Raw genomic sequence first — 25137 nt, 5'->3', positions numbered from 1 at the left:
ATGTATATATATATTCATTCATTTTCTTGTTGGCTTTGTCGCTTTATTAATCCGGGGTCGCCACAGCGGAATGAACCGCCAACTTATCCAGCAAGTTTTTACACAGCGGATACCCTTCCAGCCGCAACCCATCTTTGGGAAACATCCACACACACATTCACAAAAAAACTCATCCACTGCGGACAATTTAGCCTACCCAATTCACCTGTACCACATGTCTTTGGACTGTGGGGGAAACCGGAGGAAACCCAGTCGAAGGCAGGGAGAACATGCAAACTCCACACAGAAACGCCAACTGAGCCGAGGTTCGAACCAACAACCTTCTTGCTGTGAGGCGTCAGCACTACCTACTGCGCCAATGCCTCGCCCTATATATATATATATATATATTTATTTATTTATTTATTTATTTATTTATTTATTTATTTATTTATTTATTTATTTATTTATTTATTTATTTATTTATTTATTTATTTATTTATTTATTTATTTGCATGGTTTTTTTATTTGTATGGTTAGTTGTTTATATATTTATATGGATGATTTGTTTTTATTTATTTGTATATTTATTTATTTATTTATACATTTTTATGTTTATTCATTGTTTTTATTTATTTGTATATTTATTTATTTATACATTTTATATATTCATTTGTTTAATTTATTTAGTATATTATTTATCTATTTATTTATTTATTCAGCTAAAAATCTTCGTTAATGCTCTACTGAGGAAGAAAAAAAGGTCACCTACATCTCAGATGATCTGTGGCTGAATAAATTTACAGAAAATGTTCATTATTAGGTGAACTATGCTTTCAAGTTCAGTACATATTATGCATGCATCTGTGATTAACACCTTGTCTGTTTCTCCACAGCGTTTCAGAAGAGAATAATGTGAATTTCAGAGGATCAGCTGTGAAAAAGCAAGCAGAAGAAACAGGGGTTCTCACCATCGGGAGTTGTGTGTGTGATACTGGATTTAATGTCAGATGACTGGGACAGTATGGCAGCACATTGAAATATCCTCAAGACGACTAGAAGACACTTTAGGAGAAGCAGCTCCATGATACGGAGAGGAGCAAAAACACAGGAGGATGTCAACAGAGGCTGAACCTCAAGCAGAACTTAAAGTCACCGTCAAGAAGGAGTCCAGGAGAAGAGGTCGGTTCAGCGTTTTTACAGTGACCGGTAATACTTTCATTTATTTATTTGACATGCTTATTTAAAGTTAGCAGGATGAATGAACAATGTGAGTCAAAGAGAAGTTTTTTATTTATTTATTTTTTTCACACAATTGAATGTATTTATTTATTTAATTTTATTTTATTATTAAAATTTTTTAGATTTTTATTTTATTATTATTATTATTTATTTTTAATTAATTAATAAAAAATAAAATTTAGTTTATTTTTTATTGTAGTTTATTTTATTTATTTTTTATTATTTGATTTAATTATTTTACTTTATTTTATTTCAGTTTGTCTTATCTTATTTTAGTTTATTTAAATAAATTTTATTTTATAATTTATTTTTTATTTAATTTAATAATTTTTTATTTTTTATTTTATTATTTTTTTACTTAATTAAATTTTTTAATTCCATTGCATTTTTTGTTTTATTTTATTATTTTTAATTTAATTTTACTTTATTTTTATTTACTTATTTTTATTTGACTTTTTAATTTAATTAAATTTATTTTTTTATTTTATTATTATATATTTTTAATTTAATTTGGTCCTATTTTATTTTATTTTTAAATTTAATTTAGCTTTTTTGTTTAATTTTTTATTTAATTAAATTTTACTTTATTTTATTTTGTCTTATCTTATTTTACTTTAATTTTATTTTATTAAACTTTTCATTTTATTTTATTTTTCACCATTATTTTTATTTAATTTACTTTATTTTAATTTTTTAAAATAATAAATTTTATTATTTTTAAAATTTGATTTAATTGAATTTCATTTTATTTTACTTTTTTTATTTTAATTCAGTTCATTTTGTTTATTTAATTTAATTTTACTTTAAAATGTATTTTAATTAAATAAATAAATAATTATCATAATTTTTTATTTTAATTTATTTTTAAATTTAATTTAATTTTGTTTTATTTTTTACTTTATTTTATTTTTATTTTTATTAAAATTTATTTTAAATTGTGATTTAATTAAATAAATTAAAAATATCATAATTTTTTTATTAAATTTTATTTTATTTGAGCGACAGCCAATAGGAGCACTAGTAGAGCTGACGTGTTCTTCTTTTAGCTCCCGCAGAAGCTGGTTATGTTCCTGCTGTATAGCTGCATTTGCAGCAGATCTCCACCCAAGGTGACAGGCAGCTACAAAGTCGCTGCTATAGTGTGAATGAGGCATAATTGTACCATTTTAGTGACTGTCGCTTTAAATTCACGCATTTGTAGCTCCGCCCTCTTCTGAAAAGAGCACAATCTCATTTGAATTTAAAGCAACAGTCACCAAAACACTACAGTTAGGATCAAAGCCTGAAAGGGTCAGTTTCAGGGAGGTATATAACGTTATCTGTGTGATATTTTCAGCTGAATCTTCACACACACACACTAAGGACATCAGAGACGCATTTTGCATCTTGTAAAAAGAACCATAACAAAGAGCACAGATTTCAGTTCAGTGATTTTTCTGACATTTAACAAATGTTCTAGATTCAGTGCCAATAAATGATAAATGAAATTCGCCCCAACCGTGATTTTTCCCCCATCTCCATAGCAACTGCTGTAGTCTGACAAGAATCCATCTGAAAACTGATTCAGACGCACAGCTGTCACACACACACACACACACACACACATACACACACACACACACACACACACACACATACACACACAGTAACCTATGCCAGTTCTGGCAGAGCGTCAGACTCCCTTTAAATGAGCACTTCTGTCAAATACAGCAGCGGAAAATAACACACAGAAACATCTTTAGTTTTATCAACCAGGTCATTATTAAAATACATGGTGAAGCACATAATAAAAAGCATTTTTATTGATTTATTTTTGCAAATCTTGAAGATTAAAATTCATAATTTTATAATAATAAAAAATGTTATAATAATGTGACACATTGGCTCAGTGGTTAACACTTTCTCCCCCAGCAAGAAGGTCAACGTATAAATATACTCTTGAGAATTAATATTTATTTATGCAAGCAGGCTTTCTTGTGTCCAGGTCACGGTCAGTTGGTGACCTCTTATCTGTTGGCATTATTGATGTGCAAAATCTATGTGGTTTTTGTTGTTGTTTTGCTTGCCCGGTCAGTGCTTGAGAAATACCATCTCTTTTTGATTAACAGTGATTTTCTTGTTGATCAGACAAACCGTTGCACCATTCATCTCCATTCATAAATTATTACCATATATTATTATGTTATTACATATCATATAAAGAGTAAATTATATTACATATTTTATTAAAATCCTTTAAAAAGAATCCCAGTGACAGGTTTTTAGTTTATGAGTCTAAGTTATAAAATAAAATAAAAAATAAAATAAAGCAAAAATTTAATAGTAAAAATATTATAAATTATATTAAAAGTAAATAAAATAAAGTAGAAATATAAAATAAAATAGAATAAAAAAAATGAATAAATGATGTTTAAAAAATAAAAAAGATAATAGTACAATTTAAAATAATATTAAAAATAAATAAATTATATTCAAATAAATAAAATAAAAAAGATAATAGTTTAAATAAAATAAATGATAAAATATAATAGAAAACAATATTAAAATAAAATATAAAAGATAATAGTCAAAATAAAATAAAAATATAAAAAATAAAATAATAAAATAAATTAGAAAAGAGAATAAAAGTAAAAATATAATATAACGTTTTTATAGAAATGATAATAGCAGAAATAAAAAAATTGAAAAGATAATAGTAAAAGTGTAATAAATAAAATTAAAAACAAATAAAATAGACTATTTTATAAATAATATGAAAAATAGAAAATATAATAGTACAACTTAAAATAATTCAAAGAATAAAATAAATAATATTAAAAATAAATGAAATACAATAGAAAAGATAATAGTACAAATAAAATAAAAAAATAGATAATAAAATATTAATTAAAGGAAATAAATCAGAAAACAATAGTTAAAATAAAATAAAAAAGAAAAGATAATAGTCAAAATAAAAAATAAAGAATATTAAAAACAAAACAATAAAATTTAATTGAAAAGATAACAAATGAACTAAACAAAAAAAATATAATAGTACATTTAAAATAAATACTATTAAAAATAAAATAGAAACAATAATAGTAAAAATTATATTAAATCGAAAATATAATAGTGAATATAAAATAAAATAAATAATATTAAAAATATAAAATAAATTAAATTAAATATTAAATTAAATGAAATAAAATTATTCATTCATTCATTTTCTTGTCGGCTTAGTCCCTTTATTAATCTGGGGTTGCCACAGCGGAATGAACCGCCAACTTATCCAGCAAGTTTTTACGCAGCAGATGCCCTTCCAGCCGCAACCCATCTCTGGGAAACATCCACACACACACACTACGGACAATTTAACCTACCCAATTCACCTGTACCACATGTCTTTGAACTGTGGGGGAAACCGAAGAACCTGGAGGAAACCCACGCGAATGCAGGGAGAACATGCAAACTCCACACAGAAATGCCAACTGAGCCGAGGATTGAACCAGCGACCCAGCGACCTTCTTGCTGTGAGGCGAACGTGCTACCCACTGTGCTACTGCGTCGCCCTAAATTAAATTAAATTAAATTAAATTAAATTAAATTAAATTAAATTAAATTAAATTAAATTAAATTAAATTAAAATTAAAAAATAGACTTTATTTTATCTATAAATACAATTGCCATCAGCATTTCCGGAACACATAATAAAACTCATAATAAAAAATGCAGAATATTCTTCACCAACTATGAAACATATCTGATCATTTGTGACGGGTTAAGAGGTGAATGAGTTTTCTGTGTCAGGTCTCCAAAAGCACAAGCGTCCAGTGACAGATTGAGGAGTCTGGAGACTGTGGTCCTCCCCATATGCTGCCATCTGTCTTGCTGCCCCGTTCACTGATCCACATCCATTATCATCCAATACCATCACCAGATATCAGCAACACAAGCAGATTAACCCTTTCCCAACATTTCACTTCAGTTTAATGCTTTTGGTCCAGATATACTGGAATATTGAGTAGGGGGCGGGGCTTTCAGTATGTTAATGTGCTTCCAACTGAAACTGAATAATGAGTAGAGGGTGGAACTTTCAGTTTGTTGATGTAGTTCCAACTGAAACTGAATATTTAGTAGGGGCGGAGCTTTTTAATATGTTGATGTAGTTCCAATTGAAATGGAATATTTAGTAGGGGCGGGGCTTTCAGTATGTTGATGTAGTTCCAATTGAAACGGAATATTGAGTAGGGGGCGGAGCTTTCAGTATGTTGATATAGTTCCAATTGAAATGGAATATTGAGTAGGGGGCGGAGCTTTCAGTATGTTGATATAGTTCCAATTGAAATGGAATATTGAGTAGGGGGCGGGGCTTTCAGTATGTTGATGCAGTTCCAATTGAAATCAAATATTAAAAAGGGGGCGGGGCTTTCAGTATGTTGATGTACTACCAACTGAAATAAAATATTGAGTAGGGGGCGGGGCTTTCAGTATGTTAATGTGCTTTCAACTGAAACTGAATATTGAGTAGGGGCGGAGCTTTCAATATGTTGATGTACTTCCAACTAAAACTGAATATTGAGTAGGGGGTGGAGCTTTCTGTATGTTGATGTACATCCAACTGAGACTGAATATTGAATAGGGGGTGGAGCTTTCAGTATGTTGATGTACTTCCAACAGATATGGAATATTGAGTAGTGGGTGGGGCTTCAAGTATTTCGATGTACTTCCAACTGAAATTAAATATTGAGTAGGGGGCGGGGCTTTCAGTATGTTAATTTACTTTCAACCGAAACAGATTAGTAAATACTTCACGCAGACTATAATGAACTATATGCACACAAATCCACAATTATTCCAGCATACCACTCTGTAAGTCATGTGTAACAGTGTCGCTCTCTGTGGTGTTGTTTAGGTCAGGATCGCAGTGAACAGGCGCTGATTCAGCGCTACAGAGGCGACGGGATCCGTTATAAGGCTAAACTAATTGGGATTGATGATGTGACGGCGACGCGAGGAGACAAACTGTGCCAGGACTCCATGATGAAGCTGAAGGTAAACCTTACAGAGCTGGACCTGTGTTTTTGTTTACTTCAGACCAGCTGTATTAGCATGACATGTGTGAGGCAGTTTTTCTCCTAAAGCAGTGGTCGCCAATCAGTGGATCGCACTGATAGACTGGTAATTACCTTGATCTTGTTTTTTCTTTTGACATAATATAATTTTTCTTAGCCCAATTTTGCTCGTTTTAAGAAAAATACTCACTTAATTTTTAGATGTTAATACTTAAATCAACTTTATTTTGTAGTGGGCGGGGCTTACAACTGAAATGGAAAATTGAATAAGGGGTGGGGCGTTCAGCATGTTTATGTACTTCCAACTGAAATGGATTATTGAGTAGGGGGTGGGGCTTTCAGTATCCTGACTTCCATCTGAAATGTAATATTGAGTAGGGGGTGGGGCTTTCAGTACGCTGACTTCCAGCTGAAATGGAATATTGAGTAGGGGGTGGGGCTTTCAGTATCCTGACTTCCAGCTGAAATGGAATATTGAGTAGGGGGTGGGGCTTTCAGTATGCTGACTTCCAGCTGAAATGTAATATTGAAGAGGGGGCATTGGGTTTTCAGTATGTTGATTTAATTCTAGTTGAAGCAGAATTTTGAGTAGAGGGCGGGGGTTTCAGTAGCTTGATTTACTTCCAACTGAAACTGAATATTGAGTAGAGAGTGGGGTTTTCAGTATGTTGATTTAATTCTAGTCGAACCAGAACATTGAGTAGGGGGCGAGGCTTTCAGTATGCTGATTTACTCCCAACTGAAATGGAATATTGAGTAGGGGGTGGGGTTTTTAGTTTGTTCATGTACTTCCAATTGAAACTGAATATTGAGTAGGGGGCGGAACTTTCAGTATGTTGATGGGCTTCTAACTGAAATTGAATATTGAGTAGGGGCGTGGCTTTTATTATGTTGATTTAATTCTAGTTGAAACAGAATATTAAGTAGGGTCGGGGCTTTTATTATGTTGATTTAATTCTAGTTAAAAGAGAATATTAAGTAGGGGCAGGGCTTTTAGTATGTTGCTGTACTTTCAACTGAAACTGAATATTGAGTAGGGGCGGGGCTTTCAGTATGTTGATTTAATTCTAGTTGAAACAAAATATTGAGTAGGGGCGGGGCTTTCAGTATGTTGATTTAATTCCAGATGAAACAGAATATTGAGTAGGGGCGGGGCTTTTAGTATGTTGATGTACTTCTAACTGAAATGGAACATTGAGTAGGGGGCGGGGCTTTCAGTATGTTGATTTAATTCTAGTTGAAACATGATATTTTGAATAGGGGTGGGGCTTTCAGTATGGTGCTGTACTTCCAACTGAATATTGAGTAGGGGCGGGGCTTTCAGTATGTTGATTTAAATCAAGTTGAAACAGAATATTAGGTAAGGGCGGGCTTTTAGTATGTTGATGTACTTCCAACTGAAATGGAATATTGAGTACCGGGGTGGGGCAACACAATAATCTTGTTTTTCCTATTGACATATTATTATTTTCTTGCCCTATTGTCACATTAATTTGCCTTTTTTTTAAAGAAAAACTATTATATATTATATATAAAACTGTTATTTCTTAAATCAAGACAATATGTTGTGCTTGTCTAGAAAATGCTTCTTGATTTAAATTTTTTATCAAGTTTGTACTAGAATCAAGACAAAACTCTAAGTAAGAATAGTTATATTTTGCAGTGTACTAATTCCATTTTTGTTTGCTATTTAGTATGTGTAGTATGTGCATTGGGATGCAGTTTTCATTATGAGTGTAGTGATGGCTTTGGCACCAGTGTTGTCATTTTTCACTGGCTGTAGAGTCATTAATCAGAAAGCTCTGGCATTTGGCTCCAAAATCTGGCAGCAGAAGCAGATCTTTAGGCAGCCAAGAGCAAAAAAAGGCTTTTTTCTATTTTATTTTTAAAAGTCAAGTCAGTTTGTGAAGTCCTAGATTGCTCAAGCTTTTACCTGTTGTTTATAGGCATGATTTAGACACTCCAGCTTTCAGACTTCCATCTTAATAATGGATAGTTCACCTAAAAATGGAAATGTACTCACTATCTTTATGAATTTCCTTCTTCTGTTGAACACAAAAGAAGATATTTTGAAGAATGCTGCAAACCTGTAACCATGAACATCCATAGTGGGAAAAACAAATGCTATAGAAGTCAGTGGTTACAGGTTTCCAGCATTCTTTCTATTGTTGAAGAAGAGCTGAAAACCTGTAACCATTGACTTTCATAGTAGTTATTATTAATATTATTTGTTTTTATTTTTATTTGTGCAATTATGTAATGTTACTTTGTTATATTGTAAAAACACAATAAATATTGAGTCAAAAATAAATAAATGACAGCAGTAAGCACTGTGATGTGACATCCCCAATCTGAAGGATGCCAACGTCTTTCTGATAAAGGGACGAGACGTTTACTGCAGGTTCAGTTCTTCTCATGCTTGGATCTTCTCCTTTGTTCACTGCTCCAGGGAATCGCTGCCTCGGCGCGCTCAAAAGGGAAACACAAGCAGAGGATTTTCCTGACCGTGTCTTTTGGTGGAATCAAGATTTATGATGAGCGATCAGGGGTAAGAGTTTTAGTGTAAATCCTTCATCTGTTTAACCGTAGCTGTAATCCTCACTGCTCTGAATGTTATTTTTCAAATATTCTCCAATTAATGTTTTACAGATATTTTACAATTTTCCTTAAATATATATATATATATAGTCTGTTGCGTTGACACGATGCTTATTTGGTACTATAATGAACCCAAAGTGTACCAAGAAAATCTCCCCCACACCATTACACCACCACCACCAGCCTGAACCGCTGATACAAGGCAGGATGGATCCATGCTTTCATGTTGTTGACGCCAAATTCTGCGTGCTTATTTGAGTTACTGTTGCCTTTCTATCAGCTGGAACCAGTCTGGCCATTCCCCTCTGACCTCTGGCATGACCATTTGTGCCCACAGAACTGCCGCTCACTGGATTTTTCCTCTTTGTCGGAGCATTCTCTGTAAACCCTAGGGATGGTTGTGCGTGAAAATCCCAGTAGATCAGCAGTTTCTGAAATACTCAGACCAGCCCGTCTGGCACCAACAACCATGCCATGTTCAAAGTCACTTAAATCACCTTTTATTTTGTTCTGGAAAAAGTCTTAATTTTTGTTTAATGTAAAATCCACTAAGGTCATTATTATTAACCTCGTTAAGAATGTGTGTTTTTTTTAATTGGCTGCAAAAAACACTTAAAAGGTTTTTTTTATTATTATTATTGAGAACTGCTTTTGTTCTAGTCAAAATAAAACAAATAAGACTTTCTCAAGAAGAAAAAATATTATAGGAAATACTGTGAAAATTTGCTTGCTCTGTTAAACATCATTTAAGAAATGTTTGAAAAAGAAAAAAAGTCAGAGGAGGGCTAATAATTTTCACTTCAACTGTATAATGAGAACATCCTCACTCCTCAGGTCTTACAGCATCATCACTCTGTTCATGAAATCTCCTACATTGCCAAAGACTCACGAGACCATCGCGCCTTCGGCTATGTGTGCGGGAAAAAAGGCAACCACAAATTTGTGGCAATCAAAACCAGCCATGCAGTAAGTGCTCATCATTTTTAATATTCCTAAATATCTATAAATAGCTATTGTTTAAGCTGTTAAAAGATATGACTGTTTTTATTCAACCCAAACTCATTGGAAATAAGCCTACATTTTAGCATAACAAAAAAATTACATTGCTCCGGATACGTTTCATTGTACGTTTCAGATTTCAAATCCACTAGAGGGCGCTGTGATGTCTATATCTTTGCCAATCTGAAATACGTTACTTAGGGTGTGTTTTGTTGTACATATCAGAGACACGTCCAACTTGCAGATGTCCAGGAGAAGGCGCAGCTTATAGTACAGATCAGCTAGCGAAACACTGAGCAAAACCAACCCAAGCTCATTCTGGAAACGTAGCCCCGCGGACGTTTCTGGAGACCGTGATTTACGTGGCCGGAGGTACGTAAAGGCCGCGTTTGTTTTTTTTTCGAGCGAACGCTGCGGGGCGGTGTGGCGCCGCTCCGCCCCTCCTTTTCGCGCACGCCGGCCGACGGCTCGCCTCCAAGTGGAGGGCTTTCCTAACGCAATCAGTTCGACCGCCTAGCTCACAGCGTTGCGTCGGCGGAGCGGAGGCCCCGGAGGAGGATGAGCCCGAGCCGGCCGCGGTAGACGACGACCGGGATCGAGTCCGGGGAACGGCGGGTTCCGGAAATCAGGTAAGACGAAAAACGGAATCCAGAAAATGAGGGCGAGAACGCGGCGGGATCCGAAAACGCTGTCGAGATCGAAGACGGGGGCTTTTGCTTTTTTTTTTTTTTTTGATCCGGCGGCTATTCGCGCGAGAACGGTGCGGGCGCGAACGCCGCGCACTCCCGAGAGGCGCCCGCCCGAGACGCGAAAAAGCGCACACAGCGGCCTCTCGCGGATCCGCGAAAACAAAAAAAACGCTCGAATACGTACCTCCCGGGACGTAAATCGCGGTCCGCAGAAACGTCCGCGGGGCTACGTTTCCACAATAAGCCTTGGTTGAGCAAAACCCTTCGCTGAAACCAACCAATAGTGTTTTCAGTAGCAGACAGAAGAGAAATGTGCACTGCGACCACATGGTTTACTTTGATTTTACATTGCTTTTATCTCTTTAGTGGGAGCGTGCTTAACCGGACTGCAACCCGAGCGCTCTGCAGCACAAACACAACACTGTACAAAATGAGACACGAGCAATTGCCAGAAAAGTGTCCATATGGAGATAGATAGGTGACGCAAACGTGTTTATTACAAATCATAGACCGTTTAAGATGTATAGTGCTGTTTATTTGGTGTTGAGCAAAGAACTGCATGAAAATAATCCTTTATTCTCCAATGATACATCCCTGTAAATGTCATTAGCGTGAAAAGGATCAAAGGTTGATGTCGTCGTACTGCCCCCTAGTGTTCATTTCACCTGCAACACTGCAGTCAAATGTGTGGTTAAGTACATTTTTTGCAGATTCACAAAATTGTAGGCATATTTCCAGTGAGCATGTGCTGTTTTTCTCTCCTCATTTAGGCAGCGCCAGTTATACTGGATCTGCGAGACCTTTTCACCCTCATTCATGATATAAAACAAAGGGAAGAAGCAGAAAAAAAGAGCCAGAAGGAAAAACACTGTGAACAAGTCATCTATCAGGTAAGATTGTTAATGCATTAACTAATGGAACCGTATATTTAAAGTATGACCACGTTTTCTTCTGAGTATGCTTCATGCCAGACAGAAATGACAATATAAATCAACATGTGGTCACTTTATTTTAAGGTACAATTTTTCGGTATTAATAAAGCATTAACTCTGACTTTTGCCTTTATAAACTCCTAATTTGCTGCTTATTATTAGTAATTAGGTTTGTATTTAGGTTTAGGTATTTGGGTAGGAGTAGAAATGTAGAATAAGCTCATGCAGAATATGTGCTTTATAAATAAGGATTATTAATGCGGTCCTTTTTCAAGGAAATCTGTTTGCTACATACAAAATACACAAGAAATACACAAACATATACAAACAAAATGATTTCATCATCACCGTATATCCTAAGGTTGCAATTCTTATATCTATTTCTATATATATATTCCTATTTTTAACTGGAACCCTGGAACGTCTACTAATAAATAGCCAACATATTAATAATAAGCAGGTAATAAGCCACTAGTTAATAGTGAGAATTGGTACTTAAAAAAAAGTGTTACCGAATAAATTATAGATGTGGTCCTTCCTCCCAGAAAATCAATTGATACAATTGGCATTTTCTTTTGTCACAGTTAAAGTTGTGGATTTATTTATTACATTTGTTGAGTTTTCCTAAAGACATCTTTTAAAAATATGGTCTATTTCTCTTAATGATGGCACAGACTATTCTGGAAGATGAGGTTGATGATCCGGTGTATCAGGTGAGTGCTTTTTTAACCTGATGTTATTATTATTGACATCCAGCTTGAGTTTATTATCATTTAATCCCTCCATTTAAGTGTCGTCAATATTGTTTTTATTTTTTATTTTTTTGGTGTTATTGTTCTCAGAAGTTCAACTCTTGTCATTGGCAGTGTAATATGGAGCCAGATCAGTCTCAAAAATAATACATTTACAAAATATAGTTCATGCATGCACAACACAATTCACATGTGCAAAATCCAATTCGTAAGTTCAAAACACTATTCGTAAATACACAAATCCAATTCGTAAATTCAAAACACGATTTGTAAATTCACAAATCCAATTCGTAAATTCGAAATATGATTCATAAATACACCAGTTTAATTTGTCAATTCAAAGCATGATTCTTAAATACACAAATGCAATTCTTAAATTCAAAACACAATTTGTAAATACACAAATCCAATTAGTAAATTCAAAATATAATTCATTAATACACAAATCTACTTCGTAAATTCGAAATATGATTCTTTAATACACAAATTCAATACGTAAATTCAAAACACGATTCGTAAATTCACAAATCCAATTCGTAAATTCAAAATATGATTCATTAATACACAAATACAATTCGTAAATTCGAAATATGATTCATTAATACACAAATACAATTCGTAAATTCGAAATATGATTCATTAATACACAAATACAATTCGTAAATTCAAAACACGATTCATTATACACAAATCCAACTTGTAAATTCAAAACACGATTTATTATACACAAATCCAATACGTAAATTCAAAACACGATTTATTATACACAAATCCAATTCTTAAATTCAAAACACGATTCGTAAATACACAAATTCATTCGGCGAAAATATTTATGTTTTTTACTTGTGAATTCGCAAATTGTGTGTTGTATTTATGAATTGTGTTTTAAGGATTTTGTAAATGTAAATTGTGCTGCGCATGTATGGTATTTATTTCGTAAATGTATTATTTTTGAGACTGATCTTGCTCCATAGTGTATTGATATGCAGTCATGGTCTGTGCTTCTGTGTTTATGTGCTTTTAAGAGTCAGAAATGTCTTCACTGGATGTTCTCGGATATGTTGAATCCAGTGCCCTCGATCTCGCTAACACTGAATACAGACAACTCTAACATCCATATCGGAAGCAGAAAATCTAAGATAGAAGCTCTCAGATCTGATTTAGTAAGACTGAAGCATTTAAAACACACTGTGTCGGAAAAGTCTATTTTTGTATTTGTTAAACTAGTAATTTTACTGTTTTGTATTATTATAAATTAAATGTTTGTTTATTTGTTTTGTTTGTTATCAGAAGGTTTTATTTCTTGCTTCAGCTTAGGAGACATGACTGTCTATCATAGCTAATGTCAGTTAAAATGCTCTGTATTTAACTTTTTAAAAATCCAATTTGAGGCACTGCTGTTTCTTTTAGTCTGACGTCTAATCGTGATTTGTTCGATTTTTGGCTTTTGTTAGCAATCTCGATTAACCGTTCTCAACCAGGGCTAACATTATTTAAATTTTGAGACCTAATAGTTATATTTTTTAAACCAGGCTCATTAGAAATATGTGCAAAACGTAAAATACATTGCTCCGGGTACGTTTTGTTGCACGTTTCAGATGACAAATCCACTAGAGGGCGCTGTTTACATGTTTGCAGATCTGAAATATGTTATTTAGCGTGTGTTTGGCTGTACGTTTAAGCTAAACGTCCTTCTTTTAGATGTGCAGGAGAAGGCGGAGCTTGTGTTACACATCAGCTAGTGAAACCCTGAGGTTAACCCTTCGTTAAACCCAACCAATAGTGTTTTCAGAAGCAGACGGAAGAAAAAAGTGCACTGCGAACACAGTTACCTTGATTTTACATTGCTTTTATCTCTTTTGTGGAACCCGAGCGCTCTGCAGCACAAACACAACACAGTAGAAAGTGAACTACTAGCAAACGCCAGAAAAGTGTCCATATGGAGATAGATAGGGGACGCAAACTTGTTCATTACAAATCATAGACAGCGTTAAGATGTATAGTGCTGTTTACAAAGGGTTGTGGAAGGAAATGCATGTAAATAATTATGTATTCGTCAGTAATATGTCCCTGTAAATATCATTAATGTGAAAAGGAACAAAGGTTGATGTCGTCATACTGCCCCCTAGTGTTCATTTCACCTACAAACTGCAGTCAAACGCATGTTAAAGTACATTTTTCAGTTTCACAAAAATGTAGGCTGAAGAATGTATTTCTAATGAGCCTGTGTACTAAACTTAATTTATTTTATCTTCAAGCCTTAAATGCATACGGGTCTTTAAATATGATTTTTTTTTTAAATAAAAGGAAATAAATAAAATTAATTGTCAATTTATGTTCTTTTAAACCAACAACAAAAAAGGGTTCTTGATTAAGTTACAAAACACTTTTTTAAGTGATAAACCATCAGCATTTAATTGTTTTTTAGTATTGATTGGTTCCATATGGGGCGTTTCTCATTTTCTTTTCCAACTCCTTGTAGTACATTGTGTTTGAAGCCGGACACGAGCCCCTGCATGGCCACCAATCAGAGGAGAGCGTTTACCAGGTACTTCCTTGAGCCAATACATCTTCCCCAACACTTTTACTGTTAGAAAAATCCCAAAGAAAGATGAATCTAGAAATATGCATTCCCGCAAGATGTCCCATGAACTGAAACTATTTAAATGTGTAATACTCTGCCAGTTATAAATACACAGCACTATTTAAATACAGTCATTTAAAAAAGATTAGACACCCTATGAAATTCGAGTTGCTCCAAATCAATAATTTGATCATTGACAGGTCTTAAAGCATGGAAGCTAAAACTTATATCAACATATAGCATGAACATAAGTCAGACAGTGCTAATCAATGGCTGAACTGATGATCATGAAGTGTGATCAGTGGCTTTGTCAGTGTGTTGGTCTGTGGGATGAGTGAGCACACTTGTTCCACAGCTAAAGCTGAGCCAAAATTGAGTCCTGAGGAAGACAATGATCCCAAACACAGCAGCTGAAGAAGAAACACTAAACATAGAGGTCTTCAATAGTCAAAATGCAGAGCTTATCCTATCTGAATTGCAGAAATCTCCAAAACTCCTCCAGGATGATCTGTGAAGCTCATCTAGAAAATCTTTAGTAATTATGGCTAAAAGTGCATCTACAGGATCTAAATCCTCAGTTTGTCTTGTGGCTTTTGTATCTTGGCTTTATTTCTGTTCAATTAATGATGGCAAGCTATGAGATGTCATGTGATGTTGTTCATTTGAGGTTTTATCTTCTGAGTTTTGAAAACCTGCCGAGGACCATGTTGATTTGTACTATGTCCTGATATGGAAAACCATGAAATTCAATAGGGTGTACTATCTTTTTCACATGCACATATATTAAAATATCACTCAAAAAGTGTTGCTATTACAGCAAAAAATGTTGCTAACAAACATACTATAATTTCTAGGTCCCCACAAGTCAGCAGAAAGACGGGATCTATGACGTTCCAAAACACCATCTTATGGCTGTAGGTTTTGTCTTATTTCAGACATTCGCACAACCTTCACATGCCTGTTTTCCCTCAAACAAACCTCTCACGGATCGTTCACTCTTCATTTAAAGAATTTGAATCCTGCAGAAAATGAAAGTGATCAAAATATTTCTATGTTTGGTTATGTCACAAAATGTTAATTAAAGTAGTGATCATATACAAGGGAATGGATGACTGCACTGTAGAAAAACCAATTAGTTGACTTTACTTTAAAAAGTGAGTAAACCAGTTGCTTTTAAAGCAATTAGTTGTAAAAAGTGAGTAATTGCGTTGCTTTAAATAAGATTAGTCAACATCACTTAAAAAGTGAATAAACTTGTTGCTTTTAAAGCGATTAATTGACCTTTAAAATGTAAGTAAATTTATTGTTTTAAAAGCGATTAGTTGACTACTTAAAGTGAGTGAACTAGTTGTATTAAAAGCGATTAGTTGACTACTTAAAGTGAGTGAACTAGTTGTTTTAAAAGCGATTAGTTGACTACTTTAAAGTGAGTGAACTAGTTGTTTTAAAAGTGATTAGTTGACTGCTTAAAGTGAGTGAACTAGTTGTATTAAAAGTGATTAGTTGACTGCTTAAAGTGAGTGAACTAGTTGTATTAAAAGCGATTAGTTGACTGCTTAAAGTGAGTGAACTAGTTGTTTTAAAAGCGATTAGTTGACTACTTTAAATTGAGTGAACTAGTTGTTTTAAAAGCGATTAGTTGACTACTTTAAAGTGAGTGAACTAGTTGTTTGAAAAGCGTTTAGTTGACTGCTTAAAGTGAGTGAACTAGTTGTTTTAAAAGCGATTAGTTGACTGCTTAAAGTGAGTGAACTAGTTGTTTTAAAAGCGATTATTTGACTACTTAAAGTGAGTGAACTAGTTGTTTTAAAAGCGTTTAGTTGACTGCTTAAAGTGAGTGAACTAGTTGTTTTAAAAGCGATTAGTTGACTGCTTAAAGTGAGTGAACTAGTTGTTTTAAAAGCGATTAGTTGACTGCTTAAAGTGAGTGAACTAGTTGTTTTAAAAGCGATTAGTTGACTGCTTAAAGTGAGTGAACTAGTTGTTTTAAAAGCGATTAGTTGACTGCTTAAAGTAAGTGAACTAGTTGTTTTAAAAGCGATTAGTTGACTGCTTAAAGTGAGTGAACTAGTTGTTTTTAAAGCGATTAGTTGACTGCTTAAAGTAAGTGAACTAGTTGTTTTAAAAGCGATTAGTTGACTGCTTAAAGTAAGTGAACTAGTTGTTTTAAAAGCGATTAGTTGACTGCTTAAAGTGAGTGAACTAATTGTTTTTAAAGCGATTAGTTGACTACTAAAAGTGAGTGAACTAGTTGTTTTAAAAGCGATTAGTTGACTGCTTAAAGTGAGTGAACTAGTTGTTTTAAAAGCGATTATTTGACTACTTAAAGTGAGTGAACTAGTTGTTTTAAAAGTGATTAGTTGACTGCTTAAAGTGAGTGAACTAGTTGTTTTAAAAGCGATTAGTTGACTGCTTAAAGTGAGTGAACTAGTTGTTTTAAAAGCGATTAGTTGACTGCTTAAAGTAAGTGAACTAGTTGTTTTAAAAGCGATTAGTTGACTGCTTAAAGTGAGTGAACTAATTGTTTTTAAAGCGATTAGTTGACTACTAAAAGTGAGTGAACTAGTTGTTTTAAAAGCGATTAGTTGACTGCTTAAAGTGAGTGAACTAGTTGTTTTAAAAGCGATTAGTTGACTGCTTAAAGTGAGTAAACTAGTTGTTTTTAAAGCGATTAGTTGACTACTTAAAGTGAGTAAACTAGTTGTTTTTAAAGCGATTAGTTGACTACTTAAAGTGAGTGAACTAGTTGTTTTAAAAGTGATTAGTTGACTACTTAAAGTGAGTAAACTAGTTGTTTTTAAAGCGATTAGTTGACTACTTAAAGTGAGTGAACTAGTTGTTTTAAAAGCGATTAGTTGACTACTTAAAGTCAGTGAACTAGTTGTTTTAAAAGCGATTATTTGACTACTTAAAGTGAGTGAACTAGTTGTTTGAAAAGCGTTTAGTTGACTGCTTAAAGTGAGTGAACTAGTTGTTTGAAAAGCGATTAGTTGACTACTTAAAGTAAGTGAACTAGTTGTTTTAAAAGCGATTATTTGACTACTTAAAGTGAGTGAACTAGTTGTTTTAAAAGCGTTTAGTTGACTGCTTAAAGTGAGTAAACTAGTTGTTTTAAAAGCGATTAGTTGACTGCTTAAAGTGAGTGAACTAGTTGTTTTAAAAGCGATTAGTTGACTACTTAAAGTAAGTGAACTAGTTGTTTGAAAAGCGTTTAGTTGACTGCTTAAAGTGAGTGAACTAGTTGTTTGAAAAGCGATTAGTTGACTACTTAAAGTAAGTGAACTAGTTGTTTTAAAAGCGATTATTTGACTACTTAAAGTGAGTGAACTAGTTGTTTGAAAAGCGTTTAGTTGACTGCTTAAAGTGAGTAAACTAGTTGTTTTAAAATCAATTAGTTGATTACTTAAAGTGAGTGAACTAGTTGTTTTAAAAGCGATTAGTTGACTACTTAAAGTGAGGGAACTAGTTGTTTTAAAAGCGTTTAGCTGACTACTTAAAGTGAGTGAACTAGTTGTTTTAAAAGCGATTAATTGACTACTTAAAGTGAGTGAACTAGTTGTTTTAAAAGCGATTAATTGACTACTTAAATTGAGTGAACTAGTTGTTTTAAAAGCGATTAGTTGACTGCTTAAAGTGAGTGAACTAGTTGTTTGAAAAGCGATTAGTTGACTACTTTAAAGTGAGTACACTCGTTGTTTTAAAAGCGATTAGTTGACTACTTTAAAATGTGAGTAAATTCATTTTTTTAAAGTGATTAGTTGACTAATTAAAAGTGAGTACACTCGTTGTTTTAAAAGCAATTAGATGAATACTTAAAATGAGTGAACTCATTGTTTTAAAAGCAATTTGTTGACTTTACTTAAAAGTGAGTACACTCATTGTTTTAAAAGTGATTAATTGACCTTATTAAAAGCAAGTAAACTTGTTGTTTTAAAGGCGATTAGTTGACTTTACATAAAGAGTTAAACTCATTGTTTTAAAAGCAGTTATTTGACTTAACAAATTTAGTAGACATGTTGCTTTAAAAGTGATTAGTTGACTTTGAGTAAACCTGTTACTTTTAAAGCGATAAGTTGAGTTTACTGTAAAAAGTGAGTAAATCTTTTCCCTCAATATTAGTAATGAAGTTAATTATAAACTATGCATAATTATAAAATGAAGGTACAAAGGGTTAACTTACTTTTTTAAGTCAACTATCTACTTTTTGCTGTGTGGAAAGTCACACAGATGTTTGTTTTTGTGGTTCATTCAACTATTTCATAAGAAAAGTTGTTTTGGACAAAATGAAATAAAAGTCATTGGCTGCACTGAAAATTGTTACTTCATGACGTTGAACAAAAAATACACTGAAAAGTCAGCTAAGCATTGCAAATAGCCAGACAGGTTTCTAACAGATTCATCTGAATGAATCCATGTTAAATATTGTTATCAGTCCATTTTTCACAGAGTGTTATTGCTTGTCTGTTCATTCAGTCGGAGCCTATATTGAGTGCCTGGAGTCCTGCATAAATCTCATTCCCCCTTCTGCAATGTTTGAGAACAACTAACAAACATTGCTTGTGTTTGAGTACATCAAAACTCGAGATTTCTTGATTATTTTACTAGAATATTATATTTGTGCTGTTATTGGGTTTTGTTTGTTTTGCATGCACTTTGGGTTCTGGCTAAATGGACATGCAGTGTTGTTATAATTCACCTCATTGCTTGTACTTCATGTTTTATACTCGATGTCTGTTCATTTGTTGGTGTCATTCATTGCCATACTTAAAAAAAAACCTATATATTTTGTCATTCACAGGTGTTTTCTGTTTATGAATTGCATTATGAGACATTATTGTCTGCTCTGTTGACTTTTGTGTTGAAAGTTTAACTCTACAGTGACTTTTAGTGACATTTTAGTTGTTTAAAACTAATAAAGAATTAAGTCAGTGTATTACTTGTTTTTGTACCATGATTACAGCCAATATATCAGTTTACTACTAAACATGTCAATAAAAGTCCCTTTTTCAAACTTCCCATATGCATAAACAAATAGCAAGAAACACTAATTCCAAAACATGTAAGACTGTTAATTTACCAATATTTTCTTACATTGATCATTGTCTTTATTGAAGGTTTTCTGCTGATAATCACATATTGTGCTTTACTTTAATTCCAATTGAAGCATTATTTCATTTTATCTGATTATTATTTAATTTGTTGGCTCATTTATTGATTGTATGCAGATGTTCTGTCTTGTAAAATGCATTTTCTGTCCTCTTCACTGACTGTATTGCAGAATATTAGCCAGGTGGATCTTTTTGGAGACATGGCCACCCCGCCAGACATCCTTTCTGTAAGTAAACTTCTCATTTTTAACACTGACACGTAAATGATTTATTTCAATACTTCTTTAGTTTGGTTAGGTCTACAGGACTATATTTTTATTTACTACATTATTGATTCTGTAAAAGGAACCTGATGAAATTGAAAACGAACATTGCACCGGAAGTTTATCGGTGGCTGAAAAACACTTGCCGTGCCCGTTAATTAGCTATAATAAATAAACTGATAATGTGAGAAATGTTGAATGTGTCTGAGTGAGTATATGCATGTATTTGTGTGCACTTTATTATTATACCATCATGCAAATTATTGTATCAATTTTGTCACAGATGCCCGCATCACCGGCCACCACACTGGATCCCGGAAGGAGACGACGATTTGTCCGACCTGAACTCTTCACGCATTTTAGTCCACCCGCTGTCCCCACAGGTATCCTACAAAAGCTGATTTCCTATCAGTTTTATAATCAGTTAAAGCAGGGGTTCTCAACTAGTTTAGCCATGGGACCCACATTTTTACAAGGTCATCAAGCCGCGACCCAAATTTTAAGGAACTATAATACAATTTTAGGAATTATACTTAATTTGTGTTTATTTGTTAACATAAACAAGCAGTGACCGATACATCATAAGCAATTTACCAATATTACAAAGTAAAAACGACAAATATTGTTAATAATAAACTCTTAATAAAACATGTTTTCTGGTTTCTAAATGTTGTTTTAACATAGAAGGTTTCATGCTCTCTTATGAGAGCACCTCACTACATCCCACATAGCAAATTTTCTCTGGCCCAGCTCTGGCCCACACAATCAGGTTTTGCTTGGCCCACATGCCGCAGTGAATTACAGTACATGACTGGACCAAATCTGGCTTCCAGACAAGGGCCAAACACAGACCATATCTGGGCCAAGTCTCAGCCAAGTTAATAACTCATAACTGGGCCTGAACTGGGCCAGATAGGTCGGTGTGTCACGATTGCAATGAAATTGATAAACGCATGGAGTGATGCGCTTTAGGCACACTATGGGCACGCTTTTTCTCAAAGTGACCTGATTGGTAGAATTTTTTTTCTTTACTCAAAAATGATTTTAGTGTATTTTAAATGTGGGTCAAGACTGGCCAAACTCACATGGCCCACTTATCAAATTTTAAAATCTGGGCCAAATACTACGTTTTTCATCTGGCCCAAATCTTGTGTGCCGCCTTAAAGACGGTGCCACCTCTGCCAAACCCGGGCCATGTTTGGCCCACATGCTGTATGCCAGTGCCGGATGAATGCCTGCTGTGCCAGCTTTATGCCAAATCTGGGCCAGAATTCTTTGCTACTAGGGATATGACACTGATGCTTTAAGTCTTTTTTGTCGTCAATATATATATATATATATATATATATATATATATCCATCCTTAACATATTCGGAGTCGTACTTGCGCTTCGACATATTTGTTGCAATAATTAAATGAAATTTCACTTGTCAAACGATTGGGTTGTCGCGCACGCATTTCAAAATAAAAGTCCGGTATATGCAAAATAAGTAAAAAATTAAACTTTTGTTGTTGTTTTTTTGACCACACACTCCGCGACCCACTGAAAATGTTCCCGCGACCCACTTTTGGGTCACGACCCACCAGTTGAGAAACACTGAGTTAAAGGAACAGTATGTCATTTTGGCTACAAGTTTATTCGCAACAAATAAAGGTGTAGTTTTTATTTGTTTTAAATCCATGTTAAGGTCAATATTATTCGCCCCTTCAGCAATATTAGTGTTGGATTGTTTCCAGAACAAACCACTGTTATACAATGACTTGCCTAATTACCCTAACTTTACCCTAATTACCCTAGTGAAGCCTTTACATGTCACTTTAAGCTGATATTGGGAGGGAAATATGCAGGGGGCTTATAATTGTGACTTTAACTATATGTCCATTTAGCCTGTGTTTGATAAGACACTTTCTGTAATACGCCCCCTGCTGGTTCTCAGAGTCTGCTCTTGTTCCTCAGGTTATATGACCATGGGTGCCCTCCAGGCGGCTCACTGGACGCCCCAGGCCACTCCGATGGCGTTCGGGGTTCAGACACCGCTCCACATGGCCCAGATGCTCCCCGGAGGACAGCCTGTGATTTGGGGCCAGGCCAACCTCTTCCACTCCCCAGCCACGGGTCAGCAGCAGTGGGCGTTCGTCCCGGCGCAGGCTGTTGGTTTGGGGACGCACCCCATTTCAGCCGCGGTGCTCCAGGGTCTGATCCCCCTCGCCAGCATGCGCCCTCAGTCCTGTGAACCTCCGGAGACGTCCTCAAACTTTATGAGCCCTCAGCATTTAGTAGACTCAACGGGATCTGAGCATGCCATAAACACAGACCCTCATGAGGAAGTAATAACTGCGGAGATTTGCATAAACAAACAGGACACTATTGAGCCCTCGGTGGACTCCTGCGAGGAGCTGGATCTTTCACAGATGACACTGCAGACTACAGAGCCGTCGACATCAGCGTCCGCTACTGATTCTTGTGAGTTCACGAGATGGAGGGTTATTATCTTGTGAAAGGCGTTTTTACTAGCAAGATTATTTTAATACTCGAAAACTAAAACTAATCTAAACTAGTCAACCCAGGCTCATTGTGGAAACGTAGTAAGCGAGGCGCAACTCTGCGCTGGAGTTTAGACCGGGTTAGTTTTGGTCAAATGAAAAATCTATTATAGTTTCTCAAAACAGCAACGCGCCAGCGGTCCGCCTCAGAACGTTTCCTTTTTAGACCAGAACGCCTATGGGCGCACATATGAGCGCTAATGCATTTGCTATTTAAACAGCGTAGCGCAACGCCTCAAAACCACTCTTGCGCCAAGCTGAAACTACCAAAAGACTACAGCGCCACGCCTTGCGCCAAACTGCGCCGGGTGTATGATAGGGCCCTTAGTTTTTCGCGAATACGAGAGAGGCCGCTGTTGTGCGCTTTTTCGCGTCTCAGACGCCTCTCGCGAGTGCGTTTCGCGCTGCGCTGTTCTCGCGTGAACCCGCCGGAGGCCGCTGTCCGACTGACTGGCCGCCAATCGGCCGACCCGCCCTCCTCCTTCCCTGAACCCAACCAATCTTACCGATCGACCCACCCGCCCGCTTCCCTAAACCCGAGCAACAGTTTACAAAAGCTGTCCAAAAAAATAAAAGCCCTGATTTTTTTTTTTTTCTACCGCGTTTTCGGATTTCACCACGTTCTCACCCTGTTACGAAACTCGTTCACTTAATTTTTGGGATTCTGTTTTTGTCTTACCTGATTGCTGGAACCGCTCTTTCTCTCTGCATCTTGAGCCTGCCGACGTACACGCTGAGCTGAGTGGACAAACGGGTTGCAGCGGGGAAGCCCTCCACATGGAGGTAAGCGGTCGGCCGGCAAGCGCGAAAGGAAACGGCGTCACACCGCCCCGCAGCGTTAGCTTGAAAAAAATAATACGTACGTACCCCCCGGGACGTATTCCGCTGTCTCCAGAAACGTCCGCGGGACTACGTTTTCAGAATGAGCTTGGGTTGAAACTAGTGATGGGAAGTTCGGATCATTTTACTGACTCTGATCTTTAAGTCTCGTTCATTATTTTACTTTATTTCTTTAAGTTGCATTTGTATAGTCTGGTGGCGAGGCAGTGGCGCAGTAGGTAGTGCTGTCGCCTGCAGCAAGAATGTCGCTGGGTTGCTGGTTCGAACCTCGGCTCAGTTGGCGTTTCTGTGTGGAGTTTGCATGTTCTCCCTGCCTTCGCGTGGGTTTCATCCGGGTGCTCCTCTTTCCACCACAGTCCAAAGACATGCGGTACAGGTGAATTGGGTAGGCTAAATTGTCCGTAGTGTAAGAGTGTGTGTGGATGTTTCCCAGAGATGGGTTGCGGCTGGAAGGGCATCCGCTGCGTAAAAATCTGCTGGATAAGTTGGCGGTTCATTCCGCTGTGGCTACCCCGGATTAATAAAGGGACTAATGCCTAGCTCAGACTGCGTGATTTTAGCCCCGATTTTGGCTCGCCGACAGGTTTTGAGAAATCGCCGACAAATGCCTGAAATCACAGGCAAATCGCTGCTCGTGCACGTGAGTGACAATCACACAGTATGAACTATCAAACACGTGATCTGAGAGAATCACCGATGAGTCGCCGATGCCTGTGAGATATTTGGCGTGCTGAATATCTGGAGCTGTCAGCGATTCAAATCATGCCGTGTGAATTGAGTTTTGACTGAAAATAACATCAGCGATCGCCTACAGCCAATGAGAGAGCGGCATTCACTTGTGTGTGTGTGTGTGTGTATACCTGCTGCAGGCCAGCGGGAGGCTGGGGGAGAAGTTAAAAGCGCTCTTTTTCGGTTTATTTGGACCGACGAAATGGAGGGAAAAGTAGTGGAGGTTTGACAGGACTCAGGAGCACCCGTGTCTGTTTGACGTTTCATACAGAAAGAAATTAGTTTATTATCATCGTTAAGGAGAAATGGCTAATTCCCTTTAAACCCAGGTGAGCAAACATGGACATTTTCTACCCCATTAAAGGCTTCTTTCTCATTATGTAGTTAATAACAAAAGATATACTACATGTTTTTGGCTGTGAGACGTAGTTTGGACGAAGTTGTCGGCGATTCTCCCTATAGTAAAGTCGTGCAATGTGAATGTCCATGTCGCCGAACCATCTTGCTGTGTAAACAAAGCAGCGACGAAACGCAAGCCCAGATAGTCATGCAGTGTGAAAACATCTGTGACACGGCTACTTTGAAAATTATGCAGTCTGAACTCGGCATAAGCCGACAAGAAAATGAATGAATGAATGAATGGTCTGTTCACATAATTATTACATTTTTATTACTTAGATGTCTGCTAAAAGGTTTATGAAACTGCGCAGACATTAAACTGTCGACACTAGACATTTTCTCATAACTCTGATAAACTACAATTACTAAAACAAAGAAAATGAAATATATATTGTAAAAACTATTTAAAAAAAAAACAAATCCTACT

General features: G+C 35.5%; 1 protein-coding gene across 45 annotated transcripts in view; it reads left to right on the top strand.

Moving 5' to 3' along the window:
- Nucleotides 1-25137, top strand: part of dab1b (DAB adaptor protein 1b) — a 73445-nt gene that overhangs the window by 41836 nt on the left and 6472 nt on the right. For 10 of the 45 annotated variants that reach the window (XR_015477930.1, XR_015477929.1, XR_015477928.1 and 7 more), the window contains 11 exons: nucleotides 876-1188; nucleotides 6113-6252; nucleotides 8722-8820; nucleotides 9705-9836; nucleotides 11329-11448; nucleotides 12165-12203; nucleotides 14725-14790; nucleotides 15681-15740; nucleotides 20105-20161; nucleotides 20481-20580; nucleotides 22156-22662. Coding sequence is in view for 34 of the 45 variants with exons in the window: in NM_001442235.1 (NP_001429164.1) it covers nucleotides 1095-1188; nucleotides 6113-6252; nucleotides 8722-8820; nucleotides 9705-9836; nucleotides 11329-11448; nucleotides 12165-12203; nucleotides 14725-14790; nucleotides 15681-15740; nucleotides 20105-20161; nucleotides 20481-20580; nucleotides 22156-22662 (1414 nt within the window). In the remaining 11 variants the exon portion in view is untranslated. Of the gene's footprint in view, nucleotides 1-875; nucleotides 1189-6112; nucleotides 6253-8721; nucleotides 8821-9704; nucleotides 9837-11328; nucleotides 11449-12164; nucleotides 12204-13267; nucleotides 13406-14724; nucleotides 14791-15680; nucleotides 15741-20104; nucleotides 20162-20480; nucleotides 20581-22155; nucleotides 25072-25137 lie in introns of those variants that run through there. The other 35 variants (XR_015477931.1, NM_001135042.3, XM_087240023.1 and 32 more) reach the window with 10 other exon arrangements.

The sequence above is a fragment of the Danio rerio genome, chromosome 2, assembly GCF_052040795.2.
Source record: "Danio rerio strain M-AB ecotype USA chromosome 2, GRCz13ab, whole genome shotgun sequence".
In the NCBI taxonomy this organism is placed as follows: Eukaryota; Metazoa; Chordata; class Actinopteri; order Cypriniformes; family Danionidae; genus Danio; species Danio rerio.
The sequence above is the reverse complement of the archived record's forward strand: the minus strand, read 5'-3'. Positions and strand labels throughout refer to the sequence as shown.